Source organism: Embiotoca jacksoni, unplaced genomic scaffold (assembly GCF_022577435.1).
Source record: "Embiotoca jacksoni isolate LCO1_2020_lvr unplaced genomic scaffold, fEmbJac1.0.p SCAF_29, whole genome shotgun sequence".
Classification (NCBI taxonomy): Eukaryota; Metazoa; Chordata; class Actinopteri; family Embiotocidae; genus Embiotoca; species Embiotoca jacksoni.
Genome location: NW_027185380.1, coordinates 3676051 through 3691912, shown reverse-complemented (window position 1 = coordinate 3691912; position 15862 = coordinate 3676051). Strand labels below are relative to the sequence as shown.

Below are 15862 nucleotides of genomic sequence, written 5' to 3'. Positions count from 1 at the left end.
GCTGATTCGAAATTCCTGAATTAATATGTTCAATTTAATAAATTTGTATTTATATAGCGCCAAATCACAACACAGGTTATTTCATGAATCGTAACACATTAAAGTCCTTTCAGCAGAACTTTATAATATTATAAAAAGAAACCCAAAAATTCAACAATTCAACAATTCAACAATTCCCACATAAGCTAGGAGGGAAAAACTCCTCTTTAAAGGAGAAAAACCTCCAACAGAGGGAAGAAAAACTCCCTTTAACAGGAAGAAACCTCCGACAGAACCAGACTCAGAGGTGGGCGGAGCATCTGTTAACAGAACCAGGATCAGAGGTGGGCGGAGCATCTGTTAACAGAACCAGGCTCAGAGGTGGGCGGAGCATCTGTTAACAGAACCAGGATCAGAGGTGGGCGGAGCATCTGTTAACAGAACCAGGCTCAGAGGTGGGCGGAGCATCTGTTAACACAGGCATGTCCAAAGTCCGGCCCGTCAGATTTCATACGGCCCGCAGCTTCGGTCTTATAATGTGTTAGTTATGGCTCGCTAGCTCTGTTAGAATAAATAAATCATACAAATGTAAAGATGTAATTCCTCCCTTCACCACACGGTGGCAGCACCGTTCTAATGCTATTTGGCTCTGCATCCGTGCTGCGAACCCTTCTCAAATCATTTCTGCCATGGCGACCGCAAAAAAAAAGAGAAAAGTTGACAGTGAGGGCCGCCGCTTTCAGGAGCGGTGGGAATTACAATACTTCTTCACTGAAAATCGAGGCAATTGTGTTTGTCTAATTTGTAAAGAGGCGGTTGCCTTGTTTAAGGATTTCAACGTAAAGAGACACTACGAGACTAAACATGCTACAACGTACGACAAGCTAACAGGGAGAGGCCGCGCTGAAAAAGTGAAGCAACTCCAAGCTGCTCTGGCATCACAACAGAGATTCTTCACGCGGGCCTCTGAGTCAAAGGAAAACAGAACAAAAGCCAGCTACAAAGTGGCCATGTTAATAGCTAAACATGGCAAACCTTTTACTGAAGGTGCGTTCATCAAAGACTGTGTCATAAAAATGGTGGAGAACATTTGCCCCGAGAAGAAGCAATAATTTATGAATGTGTGACATTAGTGTCAGCAAGTTATCTGTTCCTTGATCAATCTGAAATTGAGTGCTTTGAACGGTAACATCTGTCACTATTAACAGTGAAAAGCCTAAAGCACACTAATGCACTTGGACTTATGGCACTTATGTTATTAAACTCTTGAATAAGATATGTGTTATAACTGTTGATGTTATGTACCTGTAGATGTGACACAAACTATTGCTTTCTGAAAGATCTTGTAAAAGACAAAGGCAAAATTCACTTGTTTTAAAGTTTAATGGTAACAGACCACTTTGCATTACTTATAACTCCTGTTTAAAATGTTCATGAGGCAAAGATATTTAACTCATGGAAATTGAAGGTATTCTATACAGTTTGTTCAATGTTATCTGACTGAATGAAAGGCAGAATTGTGTTTATAGAGTTGTTCACGTCTGCCTGAGTGACTTATATTTGGTTACATTGTCATTTGAAAAATAAAGGTAATTGTGACAATGAAAATTGTTTTATAACAGTGTGTATTTTCATGTAACTTTTGTGGTTAAAAAAATGTCAGAAGGAACTATTGGCCCCCGGGCATCTTCACTTTATGAAATTTGACCCTCTTTGCAAAAAGTTTGGACACCCCTGTGTTAACAGAACCAGACTCAGAGGTGGGCGGCCATCTTCCTCCACCGGTTGGGGTGAGAGGAGAGCAGAGAGAGAAAAGGACAGCATAGATATAGAAGAGAAGAACTGTTGGTGGAGACGACAAGCACAGAGCAGAGACATGCAGCTCCATGACGGGACATCTGGAAAAGAAAGAACAGAACTACGTGAGCAAAAGAACTAAATGGAGACAACAGATAATAAGAAGAAACTATGGGAGGGAAAAAGATGGTGAGGTATGAGTCAGTTAAAGAGTAGGAGGAAAGAAAAGAAGCTCAGCATGTAATGACGTCCCCCAGCAGTCTCGGCCTATAACAGCATAACTAAGGGTTGGTTCAGGTCTACCTGAGCCAGCCCTAACTATAGATTTTATCAAAAAGGAACGTTTTGAGTCTAATCTTAAAGCTAGAGAGGGTTTCTGCCCCTTGAACACAAACTGGGAGCTGGTTCCACAGGGGAGGAGCCTGAAAACTGAAGCTCCGCCTCCCATTCTACTTCTGGAAACTCTAGGAACCACAAGTAGACCAGCATACTGAGAGAGAAGTGCTCTGCTAGGATTATATGGTTCTATAAGATCTCTAAGATATGATGGAGCCTGGTCATGTAGAGCTTTGTAAGTCATCAAGAGAATTTTAAATTATATTCTTGATTTAACAGGAACCCAGTGAAGAGAAGCTAAAACTGGAGAAATATGATCTCTCTTGCTAAATCCCATCAGTACTCTTGCTGCAGCATTTTGGATCAGCTGCAGGGTTTTTAATGAGTAATTTGGACGTCCTAACAACAAGGAATTACAATAATCTAGTCTAGAAGTAACAAACGCATGAATGAGTTTTTCTGCGTCACCCTGAGGAAGGATTTTCCTGATTTTATTAATATTACGTAGATGAAAGAAGGCAGTTCTGGTGATTTGCTTTATATGGTGTCTAAAGGACAAATCCTCATCAAAGATGACTCCAAGGTTCCTCACAGTTTTTCTGGAAGCCAAGACAACGTCATCTAGAGTAACTAAGTGATTACAGAAAGAGTTTATCAGGTGTTTGGGACCGAGTACAATAACTTCCGTTTTGTCTGAATTTAGAAGCAGGAAGTTTTTGGTCATCCAGGCCTTTATGTCTTTTAGACAGGCTTCAAGTTTTACTAACTGATTAGTTTCATCTGGTTTTATAGAAAGATATAGCTGCGTGTCATCTGCATAACAATAGAAGTTGATGCAGTGCTTCCTGATGACATCTCCTAATGGAAGCATGTACAAAGTAAAAAGTATCGGGCCTAACACTGAGCCTTGTGGAACTCCATAACTAACTCTTGTTTGTCTGGAAGACTCATTGTTGACATGGACAAACTGGAATCTATCTGATAAGTAGGATTTGAACCAGTCTAATGCAGTTCCTTTGATCCTCGTAACGTCTTCTAATCTCTGTAAGATGATCGTATGATCAATCGTATCAAAAGCAGCACTGAGGTCCAGAAGAACAAGTACAGAGACGAGTCCATTATCTGAGGCTAATAAAAGGTTGTTAGTAACTTTCACCAGCGCTGTTTCTGTGCTATGATGACCTCTAAAGCCTGACTGAAAATCTTCAAACAGATCATTGCTTTGTAAATGATCACAAAGTTGACTTGCAACAACTTTTTCAAGGATTTTAGAAATAAATGTCAGGTTGGAAATTGGTCTGTAGCTTCCTAAAACAGCTGATCAAGAGTCGGATTTTTAAGTAAAGGTTTAATTACAGCCACTTTAAAAGTTTGCGGTACATAGCCGCTTACAATAGATAGGTTGATCTGATCTGGTATGGAAGTATTAATTAAAGGAAAGACTTCCTTAAAAAGTTTAGTTGGGATGGGATCTAACAGACAGCTAGAGTATCCAGATAAAGACATAATTCTAGTTAACTCAGAGAGCTCAACAGAAGAGAAATGTTCCAAGTTTACATCTGGTCCTACAGTTGCTTTCAGGGCTGCTGTGCTTAACATCACATCAGTGACGGTGGCAGGAAGGGTCGGCCCAATTCTCTCCCTAATAGTAAGAATTTTATTAGTAAAGAAGTTGATGAAGTCATTACTGCTGAGAGCTGAAGGAATAGAGGGCTCAACAGAGCTGTGACTCTTTGTCAGCCTGCTACAGTGCTAAAAAGAAACCTGGGGTTGTTCTTGTTGTCCTCTATTAATGATGAATAATATAAAGTCCTGGCCTTACGAAGAGCTTTCTTATATAATATTAGACCAGGCCAGGTGAAATTCTTCTAAATTAGTGGAACTCCATTTCCTTTCCAGCTTTCTAGTCCCCTGCCTAGCAGAGCGTAGTTCTGAGTTGTACCATGGAGACAACTTCCTCTGATTCATTACTCTCTTCTTCAGAGGGGCGACATCATCTAGAGTTGTAGCAGAGATACTGCAGTGTTTTCTACCAGATGATCCACTTGTGTGGGACTAAGATCAACGTAGATGCCTTCCACTGCTTTAACACACGGCATCGAAGAGGATAAGCATGTAACTGCTTCCTTAAACTTGGACACTGCATCATATATTGGTCAGGGTGAGTCTGACACAAATCAAAGTCTGAGCAGTTTGGAGTCCAAAAAGACCCTAATTTTAAATGATCCTCCAGAAGATATTCAAAAGAAAACCGACATGTGCAACTGACATGTGCATGTTTATGAGTTGTAAAGTTTGGTGATGTTTCCTCATTTTCATGTGGAATTCAGGATTCTTTGATCCATCAATGACGGTGAGCTGTCCTGGTCCAGATGCAACAAACCAAGTACAAACCATGATACTCCCACCGCCGTGCCTCACAGAGGGGATCCGGGTCGACTGCTGGGCTGCAGTGTTTTCCGTGGCGTTGAATGCTTCTCGTTGAAGTGACTCTGAATGCAGCCTGAGGCCTGATTCTTCCCTCAGCTTATTAATCAGAGCCTCAGGGTATAAAAAGCACCTGCTGTCAGCTGCTCTCTCTCTCCCTCGCCTCCTGTGGTTGGTTAGTGTTGCAGATAAGTAATGAATTCACTCTTCTTGCCAAAATACCAGTCGAACACACTTGCGTGTCCCTCTGTGTGACAGTTCTACCTCTCTAGTGTTGATGTGGCCATCTTGATTCCCCTGTTTAGTCAGCTCCATACCAGAGGTGGTGAGTCAGGACATATTATGTGTTTGAGTTGGCAGAAGGGTGGGTCAATGAAACTGAACTTGTCCTGCTGCTGTCTTGCTTTTAATGTAGTTTTGCATTTTGCTTTTTTGTTTTATTTTTATTTTTTTCTCTTTAGGTTTGGTTTTGCTTTGTTTTGTTTTGTGAGAATTGTTTTAGTTTAGTTTTATTTTGTTTCCCTGTTTTTGGTTCTGGTGGTTCTTTCGGTTTCCTTATTTTTTTGATTGGTTAAACCAACCTGGTTGTGTATTTGTTTAATTTTAAATGATTTGTATTTAGTTCTTTTCTTGCAGTGAAAATGTGTGCTATATTGTTGGACTGTTGGTTTTAGGAATTTTAAAATTCACTTAGATTTTATTTTTATGTTAAGGCCTTATTTTAGGAACTAAAATGTAATAAAGATACTTTTAATTCTCATTGGTTTTGTGATTTCCCCTTTTAACTTTCTTCCCTCAGCTGCAGTCCCTGCCAACTTGATTATTTGTTGTGTGGATGATGTGGAAAACAAACCCCACGGCACAACACAGAATGGAGGTGAACCAGATTTACTGTAAAAACAAGTTGTGATGTGGTAATTGTCCAAGAGGTGAGGGGAACACATCGTCCAGTCGGTCCTGGGCTTCGCCCGAGCTACGCGGCAACGTTGGAGTGGTTGAGGACTGCTGGGCAGCAGAGAGTCAAAGGCTGGCTTCACAGGTGGAGATCCAGCAGGGGGCGGAGACCTCGAGTGACTGCTGGGCAGCAACGGACCAGGCAGACAGGTGCATACAGAGGCCAGAGGTCTGCAGGTGAGGAGTTGGAGGTGTAATTCCAATAAAATATTTGGTTTAATACCAACCATAATTAAGACTGTGTGAACAGTATTCCCCAGGTGGTGTTGTTGGTCCTCTATTCTCTCGGCTGTGCTGTCGCCACACAAACGTAACACTTCCCTTATTCACATGAACATCAGCCAATATGAGAAAGGCCTTTAGCTGCTTAGAAATGTCCCGACAGACTATACGGCTTACTCTTTGTGGGTTGACGACACCTGGGGAGGTTGATTATGGTCTTCTTCTTCCTCCATTTGTAGCCTGTCTGTGTGACTGTTGGTTGGTGGAGTCCAAACTCTTTGTAAATGGTTTTGTAACCTTTTCCATCCTGATGAGCATCAACAACTCTTTTTTCTGAGCTTCTCAACAATCTCCTCTGTTCGTGAATGATATATTTCCACAAACTTATTGTGAAGCTCAGATTTAGATAGATCCCGGTTCTTTAAATAAAACTAGCCACTAGATTGGCTAATAGTCCTGGAGAGTCACATACTTTTACCAATCACAGATATGTAATATTGATAATTTTACTTAATAATTAAACAACTAGGTGTAATATTTTATTTAATTGTATGATTGTCTGACAATCTGATGTTTTGCATCATATTTTTGCAGAAATATAGACAATTCTAAAGGGTTCATAAACTTTAAAGGTCCAGTGTTAGTGACAGAAGACTGACGTGATGTTAGAAGAATTAAACCCTAACCATCATCATCATCATCATCATCATCATCATCATCATCATCATCATCATCATCATCACCATGGCCCAGTCAGAGGCTTTCTATACCCGCTGCTGCTGCTGCTTCAATCCCTCTGGATCATCAGGACACAGCTCATCCTCTCACACACACACACACACCATCCTGTCTAGGAAACAAACCTCCATCTGGAGAGAGAAAATGCTGAGTCATGATTACTACACAAACACTTGCACTGATTCACTGCTGCTGCTCTATTTAAAGAAAAGTGGGTGTTAATTAACATCTTGTGTTTGTGAACCATCAGCTGACAGATAAACATGGAGGCTGTCACCAAACATATGTGGATGAAACACATGACAGAAGGACAGATACGCACATGGGATTATTGGACTTCAGCAGAGCTTCCAGTCTGTTTAAAGACCTCATGTTTACCAAACGTAAGGATGCTTCTGAGATCCGCAGACTGATCTCAGAGCTGTAACACAAATGGAACTGATCAGCTGTTCAGTGTTGCAGTGAGAGAACAACAACAGTCGTCTTCACAGCAACGTTGGTTACGTACTGTAACCCCGGTTCTGTGAGTATGGGCGTAGCCCTCGAAGAGCTGTTGCTGTTGGGTTTATCCCTCGCGCATGCGCAGTCTGAAGTTTCTGTCACGCTCTGTGACCCACGAGACTTCACCCTCTCAGGTCAACATCTTAACTATATTACACCGGAGTTCTGCTTCCAACCGGACAGCTTTTTCTTCAGCTGATGTAAATAGAGCTAGCAAGGCCCCATTCTTCGAGGGCAATGCCTATACTCAAAGAAACTAGGGTTACAGTATGTAACCAATGCTTTATTTGTAAAGGCTTCATCCTCTAAGAGCTGTCACTATTGGGATAGCGGCGAACCTGAACCATGTAGTCAATGCCTCACTGGCCCATTAGAGTCCGAAAGCACTAACACACACCAGCTCACCAACATGAATCCACGCAACAGGGAGAGAGCTTTGCAAGGAGGCCGACGCCAGAATCACTTTGGAAACAAACATCCCGACTGAGGGTCGAACGTGCATTTACAGTTGGTACAACGGAGAAACAACGGCTGAGCATGAAACAGGGCAAGTGTTTTTCCGGCCGTGTCCTCTCACGGCCGGAAAAACACTCACCCTGCGAGTGAGGGAGTTGCGGGGTGAAATTCACTGAAGGTTTGTGTGTAAAATCAGGTTCAAACTCAACACCACCCGCAAAACAATGTCCATCAGATCTACTGATGACGTGCAGCGAGGATTTCATCTTTCTAATGTTCAGTTTAACACTCGTTGTCCATTCTGTGTGTTTTCCTGCATCATATGTAATATTGGACGTTTCTGCTTGAAGGTGTAAAATACTGAGAGGAAACATGCAAATAGAACAATTTATCACCCACAATGATATTTACTGAACCAGGAAGTAGAAACAGGAGAAGTGATTGTTGTGTATTTTAGTACGACTGAAGGTTTTAATCAGATGAACATCAGGAGACACGGCTGCTCTTATTGTGAAGGAGACACAGGAAACCACAGAATACGTAGAGAACGTTCAAAAAGGAATATCTGAACTCGCTCAGCAGCATTAAACAACTCACATTTAAATGAAAATCTATGAGATGATTACTTTGAAATATGTTTAACAGGACTGTAGAAATGAAAATCAACCATTTTTTGTAATTATTAAATAATAAATCAGACACGCGTCCAGTTAGTTAAAGAGTCATATGTCCTGCATCTGTATCTGTTAAACCAACTAAATGGTCTGTATCCGTACCCGTACTAAGGGCCGGTGCTTCTTTTGCGTTTCATAAAAGTTGCTATAGTTATTGTTATTGTTTAGCTATAGTGAGAAAACATGTCAGGCTCGTCACATCAAAATCAAATCTAAATAGGAATAGACACCCAGTGATGTGGGTCTTTGGTTCAGACCGTGTGCTGTTACTATCATGGTGGACTTGTGGTTTGTTGCTCACTACGTTGCTGCTGGAAATCAAACTGTAAAAAGTGTTGATGTTGTTGAAACTGTGTTTTCCTCAGCAGTGTGAAGACTGAGCAGACCAGCAGTGCCTGAAGTGTTCTTCTTCTCTCCACTCACCACCCAACCGGTGCTGTCCACCCCTCGACCATCCAACGCCTCAAAACCTCCTCAGAGTCATGATATTTATTTTCTAGGTGTAAACCTGGAGTGAATCGTCTCTTTGTGTTGCGTGTCGGTGGCCAGCTTGAATCCTCTACTTGAATTTTCCAGGCTTCGTCCTTTGATTCTCTTTGAACCCCGTGATTCCAATGTGCTCGATCTTCTGAAGGAAACACCAGTTTGTTGTTGGTGAACTGAGGCTCCATGAACCTGCAATCATTGGTTACCTTTTGATATTTTGTATTTGTCAATAAAAGTTTTGATACTGCTTTCTTGGGATGTAAACTGCAGCTCCGTGAGCATTGTGTAATCCAAAGGTTCAGACACAAGGGAGCGCTGTAACCCAACACATAGCATTCTCAGGCAAAGTACCAACACTGGTGGAAGGACGTGTTGTAAACGTGCAGGCACTCAATGTTTCTACCAGCATAATAATATCAAATACTTCAAACACAAATATATGATTGTGGTTAATGAAGCATACCAAAGTTTATCGGTTCCAATGTTGCTCTGCTGCCGTCCATCGCTGGTTTGGTGGAAGCAGAACTCAAAGAAGAACAAACGTCCCGATGACGGCTTCCTTATGTGTTTAGGATATGCTGGATGGAAAGTAAATCCTAATTATATGCAAATATCTGTTTGTTTTGCAGTATGTGGAATTTTTTCCTCATGACCAAGAAACAAACTTTAACCTGGAGGAGCTTCAAGCGGAGCACGGTGTAGACAGCTTCAGGAAAGAGTTCAGAAGAAATGCTGCCGGCTGCAGTAACGATTATAAACACAAGACTCTTCCACCATGAATGATTTCAACTGAACTCCACATCCAGATGACCCAATGACATAAAGGTGAAATTGGCCTCAAGTTTAAGGCCTGTTGATGATTTGAATGAACACGTATCTCTAGTTACAGATGTCCATAAATGAAGAAGAGAAATGTTTTTCTGGTAGCTAACAACGTTTTTAATTACCGGAGTTTTGAATGGAGTTTGCTCGATGTCTCAGACGGCCTCACGACCGGATCACCGGATGACCGAGAGGTAAGATGACTCCTGACAGGATAACGACCTGTCGATAGCGTAGCCGTTCGCTTAATGTTTGCTGTTTGTTTTGAGCAGCAGCTTCAGCTCAGGTCGGATGATGTTTAGAAATGTGACGTGACTGACATCCGGGATTTTTTTTTTGCCCGAACTTGTGGCTTCACTCGGCTTCAGATGGGACAGATTTGAACCCTTCAGAGCAGCTTACTTTGACTACTTTCTGTCCGTCCCATGAATCATTCTTCACATGTCACGTTCGGGTTCTGTCTGCTGTGTGTTGTAGCCATGAAGCACATTTAGGCCCATCAGTTGTTACTCATCGCTCAGCGTGAAGTGCAGGTCTGTTTTTGTTTCATCCGGCAGTCAGGTTGAAGGAAAACGAATCGTCTTCAAACAGGTTGGTGAACTTCCAGCTGCTTTGGAACCTGCTATTGCTAAAGATGAGTCAGACTTAGGACCAGAATATGTATAATGAGAGGAGGAAGGTAGATGGGAATGCATATCGCTTTGCACCTGCAAATATAACATGTACACAAATATAGCACAGTCAGTATGCAGACACTTTGTCCCCTATACTAATCCCTGTGTCATCAGTGGTATTTCAGACAGCACGGTTCTTCCAGATTTGTTTTCCTGTTTGCATTTGAGCCTTTCCTGTCTGAACATGGCAGAACTCCAGTGCTCAGAGGCAGCTTCATAAAGAGTCAACCATCACATATAGATGTTATCACATTAGTGCGTTATCATAACGTAGATCAAAGTTCAGCTTTTACACAACCTCTATCTATTTTTGATTTTTCATATTTCCACGTTTAATCCTGTGGGCAAATAAAATAATAATAATAATAATAATAACAATAATAATAATAATATAATAATAAAATGTATTTGTATAGCACCTTTCATACAAGAAATGCAGCTCAAAGTGCTTCACAGCAAAATAATTACACACAGTGTTTCACATAAAAACAGATATAAAGGAACAATTAAACGTTAAATATAAACATTTGCTCCCCAGAAAGAACAAAAACATTACTTTGGATGTCATTAATCCATTTGAATCCTGGCTCGTCAAACACTATCAAATACACCAATAACACCACCTTGTCCTCATACGTCCTCATTCTGCTTCTGCTTTGGGGCTTGTAGTCTCACCATTGTATTGCAAATATTTCAGGATATGTTAGACACCAGTGTTCTTCCAGCTTTGTGTCGGTGGTTTGTATTTTTCCCTCCATTGTGCGTGCCAGCACCAGTTGACTCCCACCTCGAGTACATCGGACACCTTAAAGAGGAATTGAAATTAAGTCCCTACAGCCATGTTCTGGTGGAGAGCTCCAGCAGCACATTAATGTGACATGGTCAGCTATCACATAGAAAGCTTTTATCCATCTCCATCCTTAATTGTTCAAATTACTATATTTGTTTGTGTCAGTTCAAATCAATGCAGTCAATGAAAACACAAAACTTTTGTTTCATCACTTCCATTCATTATTTAATGAGTTGAAGTAAAAGATGTAAGACTTCTTTCGTGCACGCAAAAAGGTTTCTTTCTTTTGTTTACTAATTCGTTAAAATGCCTGTCGAGAGCACTTCACCTTTATCAGGATAATCCATCCACCTGACCGATGTGGCACATCAGGATGCTCATTAAACAGCAGTATTGCACAGGTGCGCCTTGGAGTGGTCACAACAAAGGCTGCTCTAAGATGTGCAGTTTTATCACACAACACAGCTCACCTGGATGCTCGGCCTCCTCACCGAGGTCGTCACCTGCATTTTACTGATGGTAATTTGAATGCATAGATATATTGTGACCAGATCCCGAGGCCCATTTCCTGCCATCGCCTCGTGTGGCAGCCTGATAATTCACTGTTGCAGGGATCTGTACAGAATTGCTGGGAGCTGAAAAACACCCCAGTTCTTGTGCAGCCTGCATATCCAGTGGACATTTCACCCATTGATCACGTTACGGATGCTCTGGTTCAGCGTGTCGGACAGATTCTTTCAATTCCGGCCAATATCCAGTACTCTGCACATAAAACTGCACATTTCCGAGTGGCCATTTACCGTTCAATCTAACTGCAAGACACAGTTTGACAAATATTTGAACAAACTTTGAGGGAAATATAAAGTTTTTATCTGCATAAATAACATCTTAGATGTTTTACTTACACTGTTTTTGTCAACTGTAATTGTACCCAAAGTTTTGCCTTAGAGGCACAGAACAAGTAAAGTGCATGCAGTCCATCATTTACTGCCCAGATAATCAAATTGTACGAAATACAAATAATGACAGATGCAGCTCAAATTTTATTCACATTTATTTTTGCTTTTAGTGTGCTCACAAAAAATTAGAACACCTTAAGCAGAGGAGTTTAATAGCAATTGTTTTGTAAGCAAAGTTACATTCCATCTCTAAGTCAAATTGGTCAAAGCTTCTCCTGTATTTACAAAAGAATGAAGAGAGAGAGAGAGAGAGAGAGAGAGAGAGAGAGAGAGAGAGAGAGAGAGAGAGAGACAAGATGCTACACAATAATTTGCATCTGATAGATTCCTTAGATTTAGTAAAAGACCACTGGAAAAAGAACTGCCTGCTGGAATAATAAAAAAAAAAAAAAAACATACCACAGTATATAAACAGTTAACCATTCCACTTATCACAGCTTGGTTTTTTGAGTTCAACATTGCTGAAGAAAGTCTTCTGGGATGACTTGTTTTTGTGTTTGTTTGCATTGGTATCTTACAAAAATGAGCGGGTGGAAAAAAAGAGCTGCAAACTTGATGTGCTTCTTGAGATCAAGATTTCATTTTGTACAATAATCACAGTTAAAAACACCCCGCCTATACATACTTACATTTTTATTAAGGTCATAAAACCAACAATAAACGATAAAGCCTATACAACTTGTATTTCTACGGAATCACTGACTGGTACAGCTAATGAGAAGTGAAAAAGCTCCTATGAGTTTACATGACTTCCTAAAAATCTAACTCTGGGACTTGTTGTAAAAAATGACTTAGTGTTGTAAACTGTATGGTGTAAATAGATGTTGGTCTCATAGTTTTTTTTTTTTTTTTAAGACTACTCTTTCAATAATAGTCTGTGGCACATTTCCCAGCCCTCCCTCGCCCCCTAATTTACAGCTCAAACCCCATCTCCTTCATACCACGGGCATGTCCATACTATTTTGTTTACATTTTGTATAAAAATTAAAAAAAAAAAATAATAATAATACTGCTGTAAAAATATATGGCAGAGTGTGGATGCATTTATTCAGTTGTACATATTGAAGCCACCCACCTCCCTAGCCCGCTGGAATGCTAGTAACAATGGACCGAGATAGGTTTTGTGTGATGGGGAAATGGAAACCAAACTTAAAAAATAAAGAAAAGCTTTAAAATATCCCTGGTTGTAGATAAGTTCTTCAAAGCCAAGACGTGGCGTCACTCCAAAATACAAACAGGGAAATGTTCTTTGATTATCTTTTTTTCTCCCCCTTTTTTATCAGGTTTCTTCCTCTTTCAGATCTTATTCAGCAGCCTCAGTGGGAGCAGCTGGAGCCTCCGCTGACGCTGCTTCCTGTGAGGCCGGGGCCGCCTCCTCCGTTTTGGGCGCCTCCTCGGCCACAGGCTCGGCTGCCTTCTCCTCTGCGGCCACCTTGGCCTCCTCGGCGGGTTTTTCTACTTCTGGTGCTGCCGCAGCCTCCTCTGGCTTGGCCTCTACCTCCTGCTCTGCAGCGGGCTTGGCCTCCTCCTCGGCGGGCTTGGCCTCCTCGCCAGCAGCCGTTGTTTCCTCTGCACCCTCAGCAGCGGCCTCCTCCTTGGGCGCCTCTGCAGCAGCAGAAGCCGCCTCCTCATTCTCTGCCCCATCACCTGTCTCCTTTTTGGTCTTCTTGAAAGAAAAGCCGCTGAGCTTGAACGACTTCTTGAAGGAGAACCTCTTCTTCTTCTTCTTGGGGGTCTCGTTACTGGTGGAAGGAGTTGTGCCATCCTCGGCCTTGGCTGCGGCCTCTCCCTCGGCAGGAGCCGGAGAGGCCTCTACGTTCTCCCCCTCTGCAGCCTCCGCCTTCTCAGCGGGGGCAGCCTCGGCCTTCTCCGCCTCCTCCTTGGGGCTCTCCTCGGCTGTGGCGCTGCCGTTGGCCTGCACCTCCTCTTTGCTGTTCTCAGCTGCTGCAGGAGAGGCGTCTCCATTGGCTTTAACGTGACCGTTTTCCTAAACAGAGAAACAGTGGCTGTTAATGCCATGCACAGAGCTGGCATGGTTTCAACACTACCATTGCCGCTGGTGGACACCAGGGGCAGCAGACACCACCAGAGACAGAAGCTGACTGACCTCCGAAAGGGTTCAGTTTCTACTTTTCAGAGTAAATAGAGACATTACTTGGCAGTGAAACACACAATATAACATGCATTAGACTAAAAAAAAAAAAAAAAAAAAAAAAAAAAAAGCAACATGTTCCCTCTTCTTTTGTGCCAGGATGAGCGCAGTGCCTCAACTGGATCGCAAGGGGTCGGTGCTCGGCCGCTCCAGAGCAAAGCAGCTGCTCATTAAAACAGCAGATGCTCATTAGTCCCGCAGATCACCGAGTTCATATGCATCTCCTAAATATATATAAAACCTTAACAAGTTTCTCAGCCAGCCTGCTATCTTTTTTTCCCCTCAATTCAAACGCAAAAGGAGCGACGAAGAACAGCTCAAGCTCCTCTCTCTCTCTCTCTCTGCGCGTCGCACCGCTGACTCCCAACCTCTGTCACCCCTCCTGTGTGATAACAGGCTGCCATCTCCACTTTCTCGTCGAGCATCTGTAACAAAAGGCGTGGTGCTCTCAGCGCACACGGCCTTTGTTGGCCGTCGTGCATCTTGTTTTATTTAGCAACTTCCAAATTCTCCTCGAGAGGCGACTTAATTCAAAGCAAAAAGCAGCTCATTAGCATCCCACAATTATTTCACGTAAAATCACTTCAATCACCAATTAAAAACACGACTTCATTCATATGTTTTAATTCATTTGATCAACACAAGCTCAATCCAAACCGTTTTCCTCCTTAAGAAACACAGGCTTGTGTTGTCAGATTATCTTCCAAAATCCGCTTTCTATTGCGCCCAGTTTTCTGTGACAAATTGAAATATCAAATAATCATCTGTTGCTGATGAAGTGTAATCTCGTTCAAATTAAAAATGAAAAGTCTTCCCATTCAGTTTCTAGTCTCCCACCGTGGAGCTCCATTCAATCAGTCCACAATTACGCACAGATAGCGCCCTCAGAGCGCAGCCGCCTTCACAACGACGAGCTCTCCCCTGATGGATGTAAAGAGCTGGGTGTTAAAATATTATTTACCTGTCCGTTGCTCTTGGTGGGTGAAGCAGCAGCCTCTCCGGGCTTCTCGGCCACCGTTTCAGCCTTCCCAGCTGTCTTGGACAATTGCGCTCCCATGCTTTTCGCTCCAACAAAGAAACTCAACCGATCCAAAAAACGAACAAAGACTCACAAGCCTCTTTGTTGAAACGTAAAGCTCTTCGCTGCTGTCCACTCTCCCTCTCTGCTCAAAGAAAAAGTTTAGAGGGAAAAACGTGAAGCAAAGTCCAGTTCAAGTGAGGAGGATTTTTCAGAAACGCAGGAAAAGGCTGGCAAGTGAAGAGAAGTAATAAAATCCCAGATTGGTGGCCGTGTCGCTGTAGACAAGCTGCAAAATGGAGAAATTTCCCTTGTTGCTAATAAGATGCGGAGTCCAACGCCCAAGTACAGAGATGAATGGGCGCTCCGAGCGATGACGGCACCGCACGAAGATTCAGCCAATCACAGCTTCCACTTATAACGTGGGCGGAGTTTAGGAAAAGGAGTGAACAATAGATTGTAGTGCTGCTTTCAAGGTACGTAGAAATAGTTGAAATTGGTAAGATTCACCAGTGGAATGAAATCTCACCAAACCTAAAAAAAAATGTTTGCATTAAAGTGTAAACTGCTCAATGAACAAATACAGTATTGACGTGTGTTTTGGCACTCGGGATCTAGATAATGTGTAGGATTAAAAAAAAAAAAAAAACGTTTCAAAACTTTAGAGCATCCAAATTTCGAATGTAAAAACTTTTTTTTTTTTAACATATTATTTCACAATGGGTATGGCATATTTAAGTCTTTTACAAAAATAAGAAACAGTCTTTTTGCTATTTTGTTACATCAACCCATTTTTCTACACGAGAGCTCCAACAAAAACCTGCACACATTTTAAAATGTTTTAAGTTTCTTTGTAAAAAAAAAAAAAAAAAAAGCC

At 41.9% G+C, this 15862-nt stretch overlaps 1 protein-coding gene across 1 annotated transcript; it reads right to left on the bottom strand.

The window, feature by feature from the left end:
* Positions 1-11892: 11892 nt before the first annotated feature.
* Positions 11893-15320, bottom strand: marcksa (myristoylated alanine-rich protein kinase C substrate a). The gene is made up of 2 exons (XM_069161710.1): positions 14929-15320; positions 11893-13802 (listed from the first exon to the last, which is right to left on the bottom strand). The coding sequence occupies exons 1-2, from the start codon at positions 15022-15024 to the stop codon at positions 13119-13121; spliced, it is 780 nt and encodes a 259-aa protein (XP_069017811.1). The 5' UTR covers positions 15025-15320; the 3' UTR covers positions 11893-13118.
* Between the last annotated feature and the right edge of the window lie 542 nt (positions 15321-15862).

Bases quoted from the DNA above. Each gene is read 5' to 3' on its own strand.
- marcksa (XM_069161710.1), bottom strand. From the start codon at position 15,024: ATGGGAGCGCAATTGTCCAAGACAGCTGGGAAGGCTGAAACGGTGGCC. The intron at 13,803-14,928 runs GTAAATAATATT...TTCTCTGTTTAG, and splicing joins CCACCAAGAGCAACGGACAG to GAAAACGGTCACGTTAAAGC.